Genomic DNA, 18,582 nt, shown 5'->3' with positions numbered 1-18,582 from the left:
GCTAATAAATTAGACATAGCTAGAAGTAGTATGGTGCTTCTTTTAATTCCCTTATTGCAGTAGTCACTACGGTTATCTTCAGCTGACTTCAGTTGGAGTTTATTTTTGGTCAGTTTTTAAATATTAGTTCTGAAATTACTTTTGCATTTGTTCTTAGGCTTCTTGTATTTTGCAACTAATAAAATACATTCAGAAGCTACAAATAAAGGAAGTGCCTGTAGCTGAGGAAGTAATAGCCCTGTTTGCTGGTGAGCTGAACCCTGTCGCTCCTAAAGCACAGAAGAAAGTCCCAGTTCCAGAGGGGTAAGATTCTTTCTTGCTTGCAGTGCTTTATTTGAACTTCTAAAATCTTAAATACTAAAGATAAGCATATAACTAGAAAAACTGAAATGCTAAGGGTACTTACTTAGTCAAGCTATTTGTGTTTATTGCAATTCTTACCAGCTTGGACCTTGATGCCTGGATCAATGAGCCTCCATCAGACAGCGAGTCAGAAGATGAAAAGCCCAAAACAATTTTTCATGATGAGGAACAAAGGCATTCCAGGCACAGACAGCCAGAAATAGATGAAGAAGAACTGGCCAGAGTGAGTGAATGTTAATATGCTTTTTTTTTTTGGTACTTAGTTCAGTAGTAATACTGTCAGAGTTAATAAAACAGTTGTAATTGCTGTTATAGATTATCCTCGTACTCAGAAGCAGACTGCTTTCTACAGCTCTGGAAATCTGATGATTTGATGTGAACAAAACACGTGTTTGAATAGAAGTATCTGTAGTCACTGTAGAATACATCCAATATCAGGTGCTCCTAGAAGTGTGGCTTACTTATTTTGTCCAAATGGAAGGAAGATATAAAAATTCCTTGTTAGAAATTTTGAGCTCTTGTAAAAATCTGACCTGTGAACTGTACTGTGTAATGCAGTTCACTTTGAAGTAGAGTCTTGAAGATGATTACTTGTCCTGAGCTCTGCAACTACTTGTTCTTACGTATCTCCTTCGTTGGTGTACTTGTATTACTTGTTACTCGTGTTACTGTGTGCTCTATATTGGAAAAGAAGGCAGCACCTTTGCTCATGGACTTCAGCAGCTTCTGTGAACAACTGTAATGTGTCTGTTCTCTGTAGTGATACAACCTTTCCTACTTTGGACATTTTCTATTTCCTTAGAGAATACTTTTTTCTTGATAAGAATCTTCACTTCTTCCTCCAAGCTGTGAAAATGAGAACAGAAATATTTGCATTGCCACCCAGATCTGGTCTTAAGGAAGTTTTCTAGTCTAGAATCAAAAGGCAAAGAAAGTTTTCAGTTACAGTTTGAAAGGAGTATCAGTTACAGTAATAATAGTACTTAAAGTTGTATCCTAACTCATGGTTTATCATAATCGAGCTACTATGCTGTAGTATTTTTGCAAGTAGTTAAGCAATGTTCCAAATATTAAGGGAGATCACATTTTTGCATTCTGATGCTTCTTAGTTCTCTTTGCTTGTAAGCAAACATTCTAACTAAGCTCTTCCTTTTAGCGTCGAGAAGCCCGGAAACAAGAGCAGGCAAACAACCCATTTTACATTAAAAGCTCTCCTTCCCCACAGAAGGTGAGTGAGTTCAAATGAAAATCTTCTGCTGGTCTCTCATATAAGTGTGTGAAGTCTCTCTGAATGCTAAGAGCTGCAGTTTCCCATTGAGACACTTCTGATCATTTCTACTGCAGTTAGGGTCGCTTACTAGTGTAGCAACTGGAGTGACTGCATACATCTATTTTTATAGGCCTTATTTGTGTTGAAAAACTTGCAAATGACTAGATACCACAAGAGCAGCCAGCTTTCTGTGGATTTACAGTGGACCTCAAGTTAAAAATAAAATGGTGACTTTCACAGTTTCCACTGCAGAGAAGCTTGTAACAGTATTTAACTTGTCATGGAATGCCCGGTGTTTGGATTTCAGCAACAAGACTCTAAAAGATGCAAAGAAACTTTTCTTCTTTGCCCTTATGTCACAAATTCCTGTGCAGGTAGTTTGTCACAACTGTGGTTGATGGATTCAGGGTTCAGATTACCAGGCACTTCATTAAGAGCGCTGGAGAGAGTGAATAAACACTTTAAGGTTAGTAGTTAACATCCACACCAAAACATGTTCCCCTTAAAACACACTGCGTGTTCATGGATCAAAAGGTGGCTTTTTTGCCATCTTTTTCAGGGAAAGAGCCTGTTTTATTCCCTCTATCCTAAGGTCTGCCCCATTTTCCTCAACCTAGACCTCTAAACTTCTTTTAAAGTGGCAACTTATTGTCAGTAAAGCATAAACCAAAATTTCATCAGAGTTGCAACAAGCCTTTTCTGTGGCTGTAGCAGGGTTAAGGCTCTGTAGTTAGAAGCAGGATGTTTTATAATCAGTTATCAGTCAGCTCTAAAATGCATCCTCCTACCAGATAGGATTTAGTACCGAGCTATTCCATTCCTATCTTTAAAATGTTCACTTAAAGGATTAAACTGCTTGCTGTTTTGTAATGTAATGTCTATTTATATAGATCTGGCAATGCTCAGAACATAAATTTTCATTTTCCCAGCGATACCAAGACACTCCAGGTGTGGAACATATACCTGTGGTCCAGATTGACCTCTCTGTCCCCTTAAAAGTTCCAGGTAAGTGCAGTTAATATTTAAAATCAATTACATATTTTTTTTAAGCAAAAGTAACAACTTAACTTTTAAGTACAAGGAGCATGCTTTGATTAGACTCCTAAATGGTTCTCCTTAACTAACATTTGTTAGAAAAGAGTACTTTGTGGTCTGAGTCCACTTGCTCTCAAGACAGTATTAGAAGTAATTCTGTGATTTAAGTATGTTGTACAGCCAAGTCTGTAGTGTGGGAATGCTTTAAAGGACAGAAGGTGATCAGGAGACATTAAGTGGAGTCTAATGGTACAGATATAATTTTAGTGCTTTTTAAAATAACAAAAATAGCTTCAAACAACTAATTTGATATACTGTTGCTAAAGTGCAGTAAATTGAAAGCGTTAAGTTGTAAGGGCAAATATTTGAAGTTTACGTAGCAAAGCATTTTCTGAAAGTATGGGAAATTGTCAGTATTAGTATATCCATAACACCCATTCCAGTTCAAGTGTGCATATTTAGCCCCCTTTGTAATCCATTGAACATAGACAAACAAGAATCAGAGCAGAATGCTGTTCTACTATTTTTTGGAGAGAGATGGAGTGCAGCAGAAAAGTTGCTGCTAGAAGGGCTGCATGAGATATCGAAGCATAAGGCAGTGCTGATTGTCCTAATTCTAAGACACTAAGAAGCAAGGTTCATGGGCTGATCAGTGTTCATGTGGATTGAAAGCAGTTTGTCTTCCTCTGCAGGAATGCCTATGTCTGACCAGTATGTGAAACTGGAAGAAGAACGAAGGCATAAACAGAAACTGGAGAAAGACAAGAAGAAGAAAAAGCAGAAAAAGGAGAAGAGAGGAAAGCATCATCGCCATAACTCTTTGCACACAGAGAGTGAAGAGGATATCACTCCAGCTCACCATGTAGATATCATCACAGAGGAGATGCCAGAGGTCAGTTGATAAACTTTGTGCTCTTCTGAGGAGATTTTTCCCAAGAATTGCCAGCCAGTCTGTGTTGCTGCAGTTAGAGCTCTGACTTCTTGCAAAGCTGCTTAAGAAATGACTGAGATGGTTGTAAGCTGTTCTTTCCAGGGGGAGAAATGACTGTCTTTTTGTGTACAAAAGACAAAAATTGCCACTGAAGCAATTAAAAAAGCCAAGATGCATCTCTGCTATAAAAATAGCACTCTCCAAATAGTCACTTCATTTATTATTCTCTGCTGCTCCACTTTGACATTAACTTGCTGTCTAGTCAGCAGGTTTGCAGCTGATTGTAATTAATTGCACATGCTTAGTGATGTAATCTGTATTTGTTCCTAAAACTTATGTTAATCAAAATCAAACAGCAGCAATTCAGATCCTGTAGTTTGTGAAGAATGGCTTTCTGTTCTAAATTAATCTTATAACTACATGTTGCATTAAAGTACACCCACTGTTCTTATAACTTACTGTGCCTGACTGCAAGCTGGCCCATTCCATGGTTAGCAATCTGAAAAACTGCACCAAGGGGTGTAGTTTTGAAGTTGCCTGGGGTTCACTCACTTTTTCAGTGGCTGGTCTCTTTCTCTTTCCTGCAGAATGCATTGCCCAGTGATGAGGATGACAAAGATCCCAACGATCCATATAAGGCACTTGATATAGATCTGGATAAGTAAGTGACAGTTCTGTATGTGAATTTACTTAATTACTAACCAGAGTGCATGAGGACTAGTCCGACGCTAAACAGATACTATCTACAGTCCACAATGTGGAAAGACTTCAGTTTCTCTCCATGTCTTAAATGTAACCTCAGGTGACCATCCAGGTTTGGGTTTCCAATGAAGCGTAGATGATAAAACCTCAGATGCTCAAATAAAGAGGTTTCAAAAGGGTGAAAAAACATTTTGTGTGACCAAATAGAATGTGAAAGCACAGGAAGTGTCCCTAGAATCAGATAGAAGTGAATTAGAGCTTTTGGGTGTACCAAGCTCTTTGATTCAATGTGCATTTGCATTGAATGTGATCCACATTCATCTGTTCATCTCAGATCTGCTGTATGTATGTACTTATAAGCGTGTATACTGTGTAGTGATAATTTGAGCATTAACAACCAGTTTGTAGCAACTCTGTTGCCTTGTGGACCTTCAGTGTAGTGCCACTACTGGATTGCATGCCACTAGGACCAGAGTCTGGTTCCTATGCGGCTACTGGAGTTGCTTACAGTAATAGCAGTGCAGCAGGCCCTGATACCCTGCGGGCTGTGTGGTAGCCAGAAGATGTCTGTTAAATATTGCATATGGAGACTTTTTTAGTCGCTGTCTTACAGAATCACAGTGCTAAATATAATTGCTGTTTTATGGTCCATGGATGCCTCCTATGATGCTTTGAAGGCTTTGTGGGCACATGTGTGAATGTGTAGTCTGTCTGCCTCTTTGTCTTTATGATACTTAAACAACTTGAAGCTCTGTGCCATTCTCTGCAGTTCTGTAGGAACCTGTAGGAGTTTGGTACCTTGGCACTCTTGGGGAAGAAAAGGAAGGGGGGGGAATGTAGCATTTTTAAAAAGTGAAAGAGCAGTTAATGAGGAACTCTTTCACCACCTGGTCACGTTCTCCTTTGAGTCTGCAGAGGACAAATGTATAAAATTAACTTGCAATATTAGTTTGTGTTTGCTTGGGAAGCCTCAACAGCATAGGAAAAATCTAAGCGGAGCAGTTTCTGAATGCTAGGCTCTAGGAGGCATTCTGGGGCTTTTGTATTGTTTCCATCCATTCTCTCTCCATTTCATGTGAGTCACTGTGCTCTCCTGTCACGTTTTCTCATGTCTCTGTCCTCTCTCTTTCTTTCTGTGCTTGCACTGCTATGTCTGTGTCACGCTCACATGCAGTCTGGTTTCAGGGAAGCCTTCCAGGTAAGACTACTGCTAAGTGCTTGACTTTCTTTGTCAGGTTGGTTGATTCAGTGGACAGCATAAATGCTTGAGGGGTCATGAAGCTATTGAAATCCTTGACCCTCAAATTTGTGCAGGTCTGTGCCTTGTTGACTTTCAGCAGTGATCCCTGGTCCTGTACAGTTGTGTCAAATAGCTTAAAGATGAGATTTGCTTACAGTTCAAACAAATGGGGTCCTTCTTGCCATTACAGTCTGTTTCAGAGTTCTTTTTTGTTTTAAATTGATCAGGCCTGGCTCTTCATATAATCGAAAGATTAAGACAGATAAGACTGGATATGTTTTTGAACTGGTGTTTGCTGCTCAAATATTAGACAACATTAAGCAAAAGCTCTAGGAAAAAAAAAGTTGGCTGATTGGTTCTTTTTTCATTGATTTATGGACAATGTTTGGCAAAAATGGACAAATTCCTGTTGCTTTTTTCCAAGTAATGAGTTTTGGATGCAGTGTAAATCTGAGCTACTAGCTGTACTTCTTAAAAACAAATATCTGATGTTAAATGGAACTTTTTTTGAATGTAATGGTAGAGTACAAATTCATAGCATAAACATCCAAATTTAAATAATTTACTGCTTAAAAGTCACTTCTAGTCAGAGTGGTCTCTTCATAGATAACACCAAAAAAAAAAACAGCATATGCCCTTCAAGGGCTGCTTGAGCCATGCTTAATTTTCCACCTGCTTTCAAATCTTTGGTCTTCCTTTAAGACTGAATTCACAAAAATGCAGCATAATGCTATGTGTATGTATCCTTCTGTAGGTGTTACTCAGCCTGGGAGACTACAGTTACTGTTGGAGTGATCAGGTGTTAGCAAGGGCTTGGCTCTCAAGTCACCTTGAAAGTGTTTGTCAACTTCTGTTCTGTGAGAGCAGTATCTGCAGTTACATAAATAAACTTTACTTAAGGTATATGTGTATGTGCTGATTTAGATTTCAGGGCCCAACTGTTTTTTAAACAAAATAAAGCTTTTCTTGAAAGTTCAGCAGATAGGGTTCCTTAACTCAGGTTATCTTTGCAGAAGGTTAATAATATTCTCTGTATTTTTAAGGCCCTTAGCAGACAGTGAAAAGCTGCCAGTGCAGAGACATAGAAATGCTGAGACCCTGAAGTCACCAGACTCAGAAGCTCCACCTGTAGAGAAGAGTAAGAAACCCAAAAAGAAGGAAAAGAAACACAGAGAAAAGGAGAGAGACAAAGGAAAGAAGAAAGAGAAAGAGAAAAAGGTAGTAGAGGAAAAAGAGGAGAAAAAGGTAATTCTTTGAGACTTCTATTCTTTCAGAAACTGTTGTTAGGGGCCACGTCTACTGCTGTGTTTTGATTGTTGCCTGGGAACAGGCACATTTGACAGTTCAAACAACTGAACATTTTTACCTTTTATCTCCATAAAGTTCTACGACATTGCAAGAATGTATTTAAAGACTTCTGTTAATAAAAATAACTTACACAGCTAAGTAAGAATTAGGCAATCAGTAGCATATGCAGGAGATCTTGCAGATCTAATCTGGAAGCCGTTTCCAAAACCTGCTATTTTCCTTGTTCTTAAAATTGGGAAGTTTCTTTAGCAGAGTATCTGTAACTCACCTTCATTCTGTATCCTGTCCCCATATACTTAATCCTTCATTTATAAAACCTGACATAGGTTGCAAGTTCTTCTGAATGCAGAAGTATCCTCTGTGCTAACCACTCCGCGGAAATGCAGGTTTTCTGTAAGATGCAGCCAGTGTTCTCTGTAACTTGTGGTTACTATCAGCTATGGCCAGGTTTAGAAATGTATTTAAAAGGTGAAGTTAAGTTCCTTGAATTCTTTGCTCTAAATATATTGCAACATATTTCATGCATTATGGAGAGATGCATTTCAATGAAAATTTAAGGTATTAACATTTATTTATTTTAGAATGATACCAAAACCACCATAATGTTTTTTCTGAAATTCAGGGGGAAGACTTGGATTTCTGGCTCTCCACTGCTCCACCACCTGTTTCCACTACACAGCCACAGGTAGACATCATACCATGTCACAGGAAAACGTTTCTTACAGTTGCATCTTAGCTGTGATATTAGTATTTTGTCATGCTGCAGGAAGGAAGGGAAGGATACCTTTCATCTCCTCAGCATACTGCCATGAATCAATTAAACTTTTTCTCCTCACTTTGGACACTGTAATGGGAAGTTTAAAGCTCGCTCTGTGCAGATCAGTGGATAGAAATACAGATGCAGCTGCAGGCCAGGCTTTGTGGATTTTAACATATTAATATATTCTTTAATATATTTAATATATGTAGTTTTATTTATTGGTGTAAACTAGACACTAGCAATGTTATTAGAGATGAGACATTGTCTAAAAGAGAAACTAATGAATTTTGATGGAAGATTTTACAGGAAGAGACGTGAAATATAAAGGGACGGATTCCCTGGAGGAATTCTTTTGTATCTTGTCCTCAAATGTTTTCTAGGTTTCAGCGACATAGCAAAAGCCTTTATACCATGTTAGTCTAATGTAACTGTCAAAGTAACAGTTTTTTGGAGGGGAAGGGGATGGGTGTCACTGTTATGGTTCCTCTTGTTGTGGGATTCAGCTCTTTCAACTGTGTTCCATTAGTGTCATAATCCTTCTGATAATCTACTCAGAGCGGGCCTGAAGTGAGTGCTGCTGTTGTGGCTGAACCTGAAGAGGTAAAAAAGGAAGAAAGGGAGGAGCAGCAGGAGGAAGACGAAGGAAAGGTAAACAATCTTAAGTGGCTGACACCCTTAACTATATTTTCCTGGTGTCTTCCGTTTCTCATAAATAAGTACACAGGAATTAGAGCATTTTATTCAGTGTATTCATCTGCAAATAGTGTGCAGTGGGATGTTAATGCCCTTGAGGAGTTCTACACACTTCGTAGTAAGAGGTTTGGTTGTTCCCTGAGGAAGCATCAGATAGCAGTTCTAAAGCTGAGCTTTCAAACAGTCAAAAAATATTTGGCCTTCCACTAATTGCAGGCTGCTTTTGGCTAAGGCATTGGTATCTAAGCTGGGAGCGAGGGTTTACTGGGACTCAACACAGGATGGTTATTGAGGTGTAAGGAATGAGGGCTCCATTTCAGGTTTCTGCAGTGGTAGGAAACTATGCAGTTGTCTGGAAGGTTGCATAGATGGGAAGTTAAGAGTTGCAGGGTTGGTAGGGGGTCATGTTGTAATGTCTGGGCATACAGAGGTTTCTTTAAGGATTTATTATAGCTTCTTATTCTTGGTAGAAATCCTCTAAGCATAAGAAGAAAAAGCACAAGAAAGAGAAAGAAGAGAAATCAAAGGATAAAAAGAAATCCAAAAAGAAGCATCACAGTGAAGAGGAAGCAACAGAATCAGTGCAGAATGGAACACTAGATGATGAACCACTACCAGTGAGTAGCTATGCATTGGCAGCTCTTGCCTTGGGAAGAAGACAGAAGCTAAACTGTTTCTTGGGGGAAAAAATATCAGTTCTCTTCAATGAAATTAGTTTTGCTGTATATTGTAACTGTGACTTCTTTCTTTTCAGCCTATGTCCAGTTACCGCCTTCTTGCTGAAAATCCGTACATTAAAATGGTGAGTTTTTGGCATTAATATTCAGATAATTACTACTTTTGTGTTTTCTAAGGGAAGGGAATACTCTGAGGGTAATATAGTGAGCTTTTTTAGACCTGTAATTAAAGAACCATTTAAATCCTAGGATGTCCAAAGCTAACAAGGCTCCATCCACATTCTTTTGGTTGTCTCCAATGACAAGTTTTTCAGTTGTATCTTTTCCCACTACTTAGCAGTTCTGTGGAGCTGATCACCAATATGCTTTTCATTATCCTACAGTTGCACTGAATCACGTTCTCTTCAAAGTTTGCCATATTTTGATAGTGTGTTCTGTTCTGGTGCTCTGCTGTGTGAAGCTTCTGAATCTTCCCTGTGATGTTTTCTTCATTTGCAGACGTACGATATCCAAGGAAACCTTCAGCATGATAGTCAAGTTACTGTCTCTGTTATCTTTGAGAACAAAAGCACTAGCTTCCTTAAGAGCATGGAACTAAATGTCCTGGACTCTCTCAACACTAAAATGCTCCGACCAGAAGGATCATCAGTACATGATGGAATACCTGTGCCCTTCCAACTACCCCCTGGTATGTGCAGCTTTGTACAATGCTCTTGGATTATGTCTGGTCCTGTACTGCCCTCCTGTGGAAAGTACTGTTTGAACTTCTTGGTACTTGCTGTTTTTCAGAAAGGCTTATCTTTCTGCCTGGGTTTTCATTGGGCTTTCACACAATTCACTGAAGAGAATAAGCCATCTTACAGTAAGGCTATAAGTGCAGGTGCTTCTGTACAGCAAGAGCAAAACCTGTAACGTAGGACTGGGAGTCCAGCTGTCCAAGTTCCTCTTCTCAGGTGACTGCAGGCTGGTACAACTTTGAACATGCCAGCATGGCCATCTGCAGGAATCCCAACTTCATGAGGGATTTACTATGAGATTTCAAATGAAAGAACCCTATAGGCCTCTTTCTTTCCTGCTTGTTCTTGAACTAGTAGAATCCATGCTGGCTTTATACTGAAGCTGTTGATCCACTGTTTTAATGGTACAGGCCATATGCTTGTGAAGTTTATAAGTACCTACGTTTTTTGGATAGGGAGTTGAGCCCTAAAGAAATAGGAGTTGCTGAGATTAGGGATAATACCTTCATAAATAGTACTATGACTCACTTCTTTGAATTTCGCTTCCTTCCCCAAAGAGTTAATTTGAGTACTGGAACAGCTCACAGAAGTTCTCTGGGATTTAGTGACATTAGAATGTGTTTTGATTCCCCCTGCACCAGTGGAAAGCAGCAGGGAGTAAGGTGTTTTTTTTCTTATTGATTCTATGTCAGTTCTTGACAGATTTATATATTAAAAGAAAAACACAAAAACGTTATTTCTGAAAACTACTTGGCAAGCTGTAAGTCTTCCAGTTACAGATTGTTTAAATAGAATGCCACTGTGACACATCTTGCCCAGGAACTCTCTGTAACCTCAACCAAAAGCCAGTCATAAGTGTTGCTCCTCAGATACCCAAGAGTTAATTGCTGTAACACTGCTAATTCACAAAAGGAATTGTGCTTAGTCTTCTGACTACATGGAAACTTCAGACTTGGTTCAAAAATAGTGCATAAAGCTTATCTGCTACCAATCAGTTTATTCTAAAAATTACTTAGATATGGAAGCCATTTTCTGACCTGACTTCTCCCTCTCCTTTCTTCATGCTAGGAATCTCTAATGAAGCCCAGTTTGTGTTTACACTGCAGAGTATTGTTATGGCTCAGAAGTTAAAAGGAACACTGTCCTTTATAGTCAAAGTAAGTGCAGCTTTTTAAACTCTGTGCTTCTGCTTCCTTTGGAACTGCATAAGGGAGCTTGACTTGGGTGGAAAGCACTGCTTTAGAGCTTTTCTTAGGCATCATTTCATCTCTGCTGCACCAGCCCATTCTGTTCTATGAGAAGTATTTTTACATGACATCTTGTGCGAAGAATGTCCTGAATACTGCATAAGCATGTCCTAAACTGTCATTTCTGGCAGTGTGAGCAATGCAGCCTGAAACATTTGCCACATTGTCAGCTAGAAAATCACTGCAGTGATGCATCTGCCAGGGGAGAGGAGGATAACCAGCTAGTGAGAGATACAACTCAGGTCTGTTTCTTCTGGTATCAGGTACCCAAAAATCAGTTGGATAGTGCTATCTGGCACAAGGCAGGAAAAATACGAAGAATTAGATGAGATTAATAAGGATAGAAACCCAGAGCAAGAGTGATGTTACGTGAAGGCATTGTTTAATAAATATCTGCCTGGTCTGCAGGTTATCATCTGGGTTTCTAATTTTTTCTTCAATAAAATTGTTTATGAAGTAGCTGTGTGAACAGCTTGAAGGAAGTGAATGGAGACAGCTGTGGCCATTTCTGAGTATACTTCTATTTTATATATTTCTTAAAAAAAAAAAAGTGCTATACCAGTTCTATTTTTAGTACCTAAAAATCTGGAAAATGATAGTTTATTTTTGGCAAATTGTGAACAATGAAACCATATCTTGAAGTGTTAGCTTAAATTCAGTCTGCTCAGTTAATTTCATTCATCAGGGCACAACTGGAAATGGAGCCAGATCTGTCCAGTTGACTGTTACCTTTTGTAGGCGTATGTATTAACCCACCTGCCCAAATCACGTCTCTAAGTGGCCTGATATTGCAGTGTGATGGTCATCCTCAGACTGATCCTTCAGGCCCACCCTAGGGTATATCGAGGGGAATTGAGTCTTAAAAGTCTCATCTGTGCCTGTTTGGTAGGTGGGGGTGGTGCCTCCTCTTGCTGCCTTGAGGCTCCCATTCATCTCCTTTCCTTTGACCTGTTGCAGAATGATGAAGGTTCAACCCATGAAAAACTAGATTTCAAATTGCACTTCAGTTGCGCTTCATACTTGATCACGACGCCTTGCTATAGGTAAGTGCCATTTAGGGGGCACCTCACAACATCGGTGCTTTTGCTGCCCATGTGAAGCTGAGCTTTGGCTGCAGGCTATATCTGCGAGATACACAGCATGCTTCTGACTTTGGCTGCTTGTGATTGATTTGGTTACAGTTCAGTTATCTTTTGTAATGTTTGACTGTTAAAATAGGTCAAGTGGTTTGTTTCAAGTGATTCTGAAGAAGGAACTATATGTGATGTAGGCTGACAGATTGTGTGGAAGTAACTCTAGTATCTTATGGCCTCAACCATAGTGCAGTCTGGTTCCCATGTTTGCTCTAAACCCATTTTCCTAGAGCTTGGTGGTACTTAAACTACTTCATCCTGAGATGTCTTGAGGTCTGCATGGGGCTAAATAACAGATCTCACTTAACTTTGTAGCACAAGTATTTACTTTCCCTCCTGTTTTGCAGTGATGCTTTTGCCAAGCTTCTAGAATCTGGAGATCTACACATGAGTTCTATTAAAGTAGATGGAATTAGCATTTCTTTCCAACATCTACTGGCAAAGATCTGTTTTCATCATCACTTTTCAGGTGAGTCTTTTGGATGCAGAAATTCCTGTTGTGCTTGATGAGTGCAACACACCATGGCCTCAATGGCAGAAGCAGTTGATATCCAGATTAAATAGAAGTGGGAGAGGAGTTGCTGCCAGTTCTATAACGCATTAATATCCTCAAAGCATATTGTGCTTTTCAAAGTGAGCTCTCCTTGGGTCCCTGTGGCTTTCCTCCAGTTTGGCAATGCTCATGGCAGGTATCATGGGAGCAGCTTGCTTATAGTTAGGGCTGTAGCTGTTCTCTGGAGGTTGTATTTGATCTTAGTGCTTCATCATACCTCTTTCCCCTAATGCTTTGTTTCACTAAGGAGGGGAGAGAGCTATTCAAGCTTGGACTGATAAGAGTTTCTAAATTAATTAAAACACATACTGGGTGAAGCAAAACCAAATAGCTGTTTCATCATGTTCTCGCATGTGCATTAGGCACTACCTTGTTGAGAGCGTTCTGGGGAGGAGATCTGCATCCTGATCAATGTCTTTGCCACAAAACCTTTACAGCTTGTTTGGAAGACAAGTAATTAACCTCACTATTGCAAAACATCCCAGATAGGAGCCAAGAGGAGACAGGCACGTACATCATCTTAACCCTGACATCTTCCTTTCATAGAAGATGTATTCCTTGAAGCCAGACAGAGCAGTAACTCCTTTTTATGAGAAGCAAATCCTGTGTTAAAAAGCTGTCCCATTAAATGAGAACTCCTGCTTTCTTTATAGTTGTGGAACGTGTTGATTCTTGTGCATCAATGTACAGTCGTTCTATCCAAGGTCATCATGTCTGCCTACTGGTAAAAAAGGTGAGTACATCTAACACTTGAAACAAGACCTGAAGAGAGAATAAATTTTAGCCTTTTCTATCTTACTGGAAAGAGGGAAATACTCCTGCCTAAAATGTCCAGGGACATGATGGGTAATATAATTGATCTGGCCCATCCAGCAGTTTTCTCTGTGCTGCTACCCAACTTGTACCTCCAGGGGGCTTCCTGTTGCCCAGCATGTGCCTGGTGGGTAGCAGCAGCACTAACACGGCTTCCCTGATCTGACTGCTCATCTAAGCCTGCTTTGTTCTTGTGCGGGCTCCACTGGCTGTTGCTGGTGTGTAAGTTAGGCTGGGAAGAAAATTGTCTGGTCAGAAGAGGAGCTAATGGATTTTTTTTCTTTTTCTTTCCAAGGGAGAGAACTCTGTATCCATAGATGGGAAATGTAGTGATTCTACTCTGCTTAGCAACTTGTTGGATGAAATGAAAGAGACATTGTCCAAGTGCTGAATATTCCTTACAAAATACTCCAACTGCAAGAAACACACCTAATGTGTAAAGACAAGCAGACCCAAGTGTTAAATTTCTCCCTCGTACGCATGTACTATCCTGGGGCACGTGCTTTTCAGTTAACTCCACCATTGTTTGCAGTTTAGACATTTTAAGGCTGTATGTTACCTTTTTATTTCAAAACTTTTTACAAACTGTGGTGTTAACCCTTTCTAGCCCAAAGAGATCCTGGTGACATGACTGGAGGAGGGAGGGAGGGGCGCTATTTATTCAGCAGTTCACAATGATCCTGTAACCCTTGCCATCTGCATGGGATGGTGGACTAAGCAGAATTGTATCGACAGTAGCACAGAGTCTGTTGTTTGTGCTTATTGCCAGGGGAATTTGATTTGATCCTTAGCCATGGAGTGTCTTCAGGGCTGCTGTAGTTGATGTATATTTCTAGCAGAGGCTGGTGCTGGACCTGAAGGCCTTTTTTCATAAATGTGATTTATTTTTATTATTTCAAGATCCATTGTGATCAGCATATAAACATCCCCATCCTCCTAGAGCTAATCCAAATGAGCGCTGTTGGAACTGGGATGTTTGAGTTTCTGTTTATAGTAGTTGCCTTGAGCCTTAATCTTCTTTTAGTGACAGTTGAAAGAGTAGAGAGTGAGTACATAAAACAGGCTGGAAGTGTTACTGTTTGGTATCTGCTCCTGTTGACTGTCCCTGCAAATGGAGTCTCTCATGCCTCTCACCTCTGAGCAGTCTCTGCTGATGCATTTTGAGTCCACTTCAATTTCACATTCCTGAAAAGTTAAGGTGTAGCAAGAAACTGGAAATCCATAGGGGTCTGTTCCTGCTTTTGTACCATTTTGCTCACCAGGTGAGGTTGACCAATATCAGGTTAGAGAAACACCCATGTTTAATCCCTTGTACTCCAGTTTGCAGATACAGCCCTGTTCCCTTCCTCTGTGCTGTGAGATCAGCACCATTGTGCTCTCATTGGTCTCTAGCATCATCTGGCCCTGCCTTCACAGCAGTGGGAACAGATCTAGCAGCACAAGTGTAGCTGGGTTCCTGCAACAGAACTGTCCCTGCCTGGGTGGCAGGAGGGGAGGGCTTGGTGAGGAGTGGCACAGGTCTGTTAGAGGTTACTTGAGGGAAGAAAGGAAGGCTCTATGGAGTGAAGCCCATTCTGTACTAAATCTTATGGAATCACTGACTGGAAAGGGATGTTGTTCTGTCCTTTGCAGATACGCTTAATTGATGTCCTTCTCCAAAATCTTTGTTTTTTTTTTCAGTTCTTTTACTTGCTTGCTGTTCCATACCCAGCAAGGAGAACGTGCTTGAACGGTTTTGCTTTGAGGCACAAGCCAAAAAGTATTGGTTGCTATTACCCAAAGGCCCCCAGGGAGGAGCTGGGCTTGTCTGCCCTTCCCCAGCACCACCCCAACAGGTATCAGCAATGCCCAGTGGGAACTGAACTAAAACCCTATGTAGGGAGCAGGATAAAGTGTCGCTCTTATCCTTAGGGTTAATGTCTTGTACTTTAAGTGTGTATTGTGCTCTTTACACTCTTCCCATATTAGGGTATCCTTGAAAAGGCTCTACTGTGGTTTTATTGCTAGGACCAGCTTTGTATTCTGACAGCACTTGTTTGCTGCAGGAATTCATTTGCAGCAGGCTTCACTGCTGGTGAAGTGTTAGTCTTTGGTATTGGTCAACCTCCCTTGGTTAGCCAGTTTGTGTATTAGAAACTGAACATATTAAAATTGTCTTAAAGGATAATGTTCCTCAATTAGTGTTTTTTTTTTTTTAATTCATGGATGGAAGCTGTCACTTTAGCATGTAGAATCTTCTCTTATGGAATCCTGTGCAGTGATTCTAGAATTTTGAAACTGTATGATGTGTTACATTCACAAATTTATTTGCTATCAACATTCCCTTTAAAAAAAAAAAAAAACATACCACAAGCTGCTGTAATGATTTTGTGTCAAGATGATCCAATAAACTTTCAAAACTAAGTTAAATTTTTGGCTTTGTAAATAGTGATTTTATAAGACTCTTCCAGTTTGTATGGACCCAAAACCATTTTATCAAAAGGCTGTTGTGCCCATCACTATAATACAGGTTAACTCTGGAATTGATTTTTTTCATATTTATCCACTGTGAAGTTGTTGTACAATATGCAAGTGCTGTATGTTTATCAAGGGAAAGGGTTGTGCAAGCGTTATCTGACCTGGATGTACCCCAACTCTGAGTCTTTGTGGTTTGTGTCTTTGGGGTGGGTAAGGGGAATCTCTGAAAGCTGTGAAAGATGTGAGAATTGTATGGGATGGTGCGTTTTGTGTTTTTGCTTTTTTATCAGCTGGGGAGGGATTTGCAGCAGTGAAGAAGAGTCCTGCCAGCCATCTCCCTGATGTGCCTGTCAGGTGCTGGTCACATACCTGCTCCCCCAGCAGCAACAGCTCTAGTGCACGTCATGCCTTAGCAGAAAAGGGATCTCCAGTGTGCTAAACTGGAATGATGTTGTTCTTTATCTCTTGTATTTTAAACTGAGCTGACACTTTACATTTTGTTGGGAGCTTCCAGCTCTGCACTGAGAAAAATCCATTGCTTGCATTAACTTGTTGGCCCTATTACCTGGAGATAAGTTCCTGCTGCAGAAGGAAGCACCAAGTCATTTGCTTTCTGCATGCACTGTGAGCGCTGTATTTTATTCCCATGTTGGCCTGCAGGGAGGCTGCCTGCTTGCTATGCTGCATTGTGGGACTGCACAAATCTGACAGGATGAAAACAACAGTAAACATCAGTCTCTTTGCAAATGAGAGGGTCTGCATGGAGAAAAACAACAACAAAACAACAGGAACCACTTGGAACAAATGTCAAGTATTTAATGAGCTGCAGGACCTTAACTGGCCAGTGCTGGAGCTTCCAGTGAACCTGCTGCTGTGCACTTCTGGCTTCAAACAGCAAGGCAGGGTTGTATCCTGCTTTCTGCATTTACATCCTGTCAACATTCATTGAGCAACTGGATACAGAAAATCAGTCCCTATTTAAGTGTGGTTTTTCACACTATACTATGAATGAGTATGTAAAAGAAACGGTGCTCAGCACCATCCTTCCAGTGCAAGGAGAGTGGCATGCTCCAAGCCCCCAGGCTTGCAGCTGCCCTGGCTCCTCCCTTGAGGAGCAGCGATCTTGTACCTGTGGCTGTTGGACACAGCGTGGGATCAGTGGCTCTGTAGTGACCTCCAAGCTGCCCTGCACCGGCTGGGAGCTGCAGGAGGCCCTGCTCACAGCCTGGTGCTGTGTGCATCTCTGCAAGAACAATGATAGGAAATGAGCTTTAGGTCAAGGCTGCCAGTTTGGGGCAGAAATGGGGACATCTGGAACTGCACCTTATTTCAGAGAGCACTGAGATCCCCCTGTTTTTGCTTGCAAAATGGCAGAAGCGTAGAACAATGCTCTAAGTGCAGGGCATGAGCGAGCTCTCCCCACCATCCACCTGCAGGCTCTGGGCTGTGGCTAACTGCTGTGCTTTTAGCACAGCTTGGTTTTAGGCTTCACAGGGACTTACCGCCTGGCTCTGACTTCCTTCATTCTAATGTTTGTAAAAACTTCCCTTTGAACTGACAGCTGTGTTTTCTGCTACTTCTCCTTCTTACTTGAAACTTCAACTGTGCGCTGCCCCTGTGACCACATCACTGCTAGCAACCTGTCCCTGACCAAGCATGAGTTGAACCGAGCTAAGAGCAAAGCATGAGAGTGCAGAAACAGCTCTTCCACTTTTGGCCCTAAAAAAAGGGGAGTGAGGGAGATGGGAAAGTGGGACTGTTCTGGAAGAATGGAAGCCTCCAAGGGCGGCTGTGCCTTCTGCACATTTTCCATTCCAGTACAATCCTGCACCAGCCCTGTGGAGGGCTGGAGATCTTGTCCAGGTGCTGTCATTTGTGCCGACATCTTGCTGCTGTGGCTGAGGCCTCAAGTCTTGTCCTGTCCTTGCTTCTCTTTCACCACTGCTGCCCTCTAAAATCAAGGGAAAAAGGTTTCCTCTCTCCCTTTTGCTCATGGCCAGCCCCAACCCTTCCCCTGACCTTTTACCACAGCACCTGCTCTGTGAAAACCAGACAGACATGGGGATTTTCTGAGCTCAACCATTTGCTCTGCACTTCTCTGTTCCCCTTTTGCTGTGACAAGGGTGCAGAAAACCCAATCCAAGAGGAGGCTGTGCCACGGCAGGCCCAACTGCTGAGCTGAGAAACTGAACCGAGCTGAGAAACTGAACTGTTGTCTCTTCCCTGCAGGGCAGGGATTTGCTTGCAACATCCCATCCACCTACACCCTGACTGCACTGCCAGGGAGTTCATCCATGGCTGAGAAAGTAACAGTGAATCCTGTTTTCAATTCATCAGGTCAATCAGGTGGTGAATGTTATTTCAGGGATGACATTATCTTGTCCAGGCAGACAGCTGTAGGTCATGGACTGCTTTTCTTCTAGAAATTATGAACATTGGTTTAAATATTGGTACTATAAAATTTTGCTTCTGATTTCTGAGCCTTGCCAGTGTTTAAAGGGCACCTCAGGCTGCTTTTCTGTCACACCACACAGACGATAACTGTGTTAAGAAATGAGGAAAACCTTCCCTGGACTCCAGGAATCAGCATTTCTACTGCAGAACCAAACAGGGTGAGTGAGCTTTTGTCATGCGCTGTGCTCTGCAGCCAGACTCCTTGTTTT

The 18,582-nt window shown here is 41.1% G+C and overlaps 1 protein-coding gene across 2 annotated transcripts in view; it reads left to right on the top strand.

Annotated features, from left to right (window-relative positions):
* The window catches only part of AP3D1 (adaptor related protein complex 3 subunit delta 1), a 43,824-nt gene extending 27,953 nt beyond the window's left edge, over positions 1-15,871 (top strand). Inside the window, exons 16-32 of one of the 2 annotated variants that reach the window (XM_027471755.3) lie at positions 158-303; positions 445-586; positions 1,520-1,591; positions 2,563-2,638; positions 3,361-3,560; positions 4,187-4,260; positions 6,585-6,786; positions 7,472-7,534; positions 8,165-8,257; positions 8,773-8,919; positions 9,057-9,104; positions 9,478-9,667; positions 10,785-10,873; positions 11,921-12,006; positions 12,444-12,565; positions 13,303-13,382; positions 13,758-15,871. In XM_027471755.3, coding sequence (XP_027327556.2) covers positions 158-303; positions 445-586; positions 1,520-1,591; positions 2,563-2,638; positions 3,361-3,560; positions 4,187-4,260; positions 6,585-6,786; positions 7,472-7,534; positions 8,165-8,257; positions 8,773-8,919; positions 9,057-9,104; positions 9,478-9,667; positions 10,785-10,873; positions 11,921-12,006; positions 12,444-12,565; positions 13,303-13,382; positions 13,758-13,853 — 1,926 coding nt within the window. In that variant the 3' untranslated portion in view covers positions 13,854-15,871. Of the gene's footprint in view, positions 1-157; positions 304-444; positions 587-1,519; positions 1,592-2,523; positions 2,639-3,360; positions 3,561-4,186; positions 4,261-6,584; positions 6,787-7,471; positions 7,535-8,164; positions 8,258-8,772; positions 8,920-9,056; positions 9,105-9,477; positions 9,668-10,784; positions 10,874-11,920; positions 12,007-12,443; positions 12,566-13,302; positions 13,383-13,757 lie in introns of both variants that reach the window. The other variant, XM_072029384.1, reaches the window with a different exon arrangement.
* The last annotated feature ends 2,711 nt before the right edge of the window (positions 15,872-18,582 follow it).

Source organism: Anas platyrhynchos, chromosome 29 (assembly GCF_047663525.1).
Source record: "Anas platyrhynchos isolate ZD024472 breed Pekin duck chromosome 29, IASCAAS_PekinDuck_T2T, whole genome shotgun sequence".
NCBI classification, from domain to species: domain Eukaryota; kingdom Metazoa; phylum Chordata; class Aves; order Anseriformes; family Anatidae; genus Anas; species Anas platyrhynchos.
The sequence above is the reverse complement of the archived record's forward strand: the minus strand, read 5'-3'. Positions and strand labels throughout refer to the sequence as shown.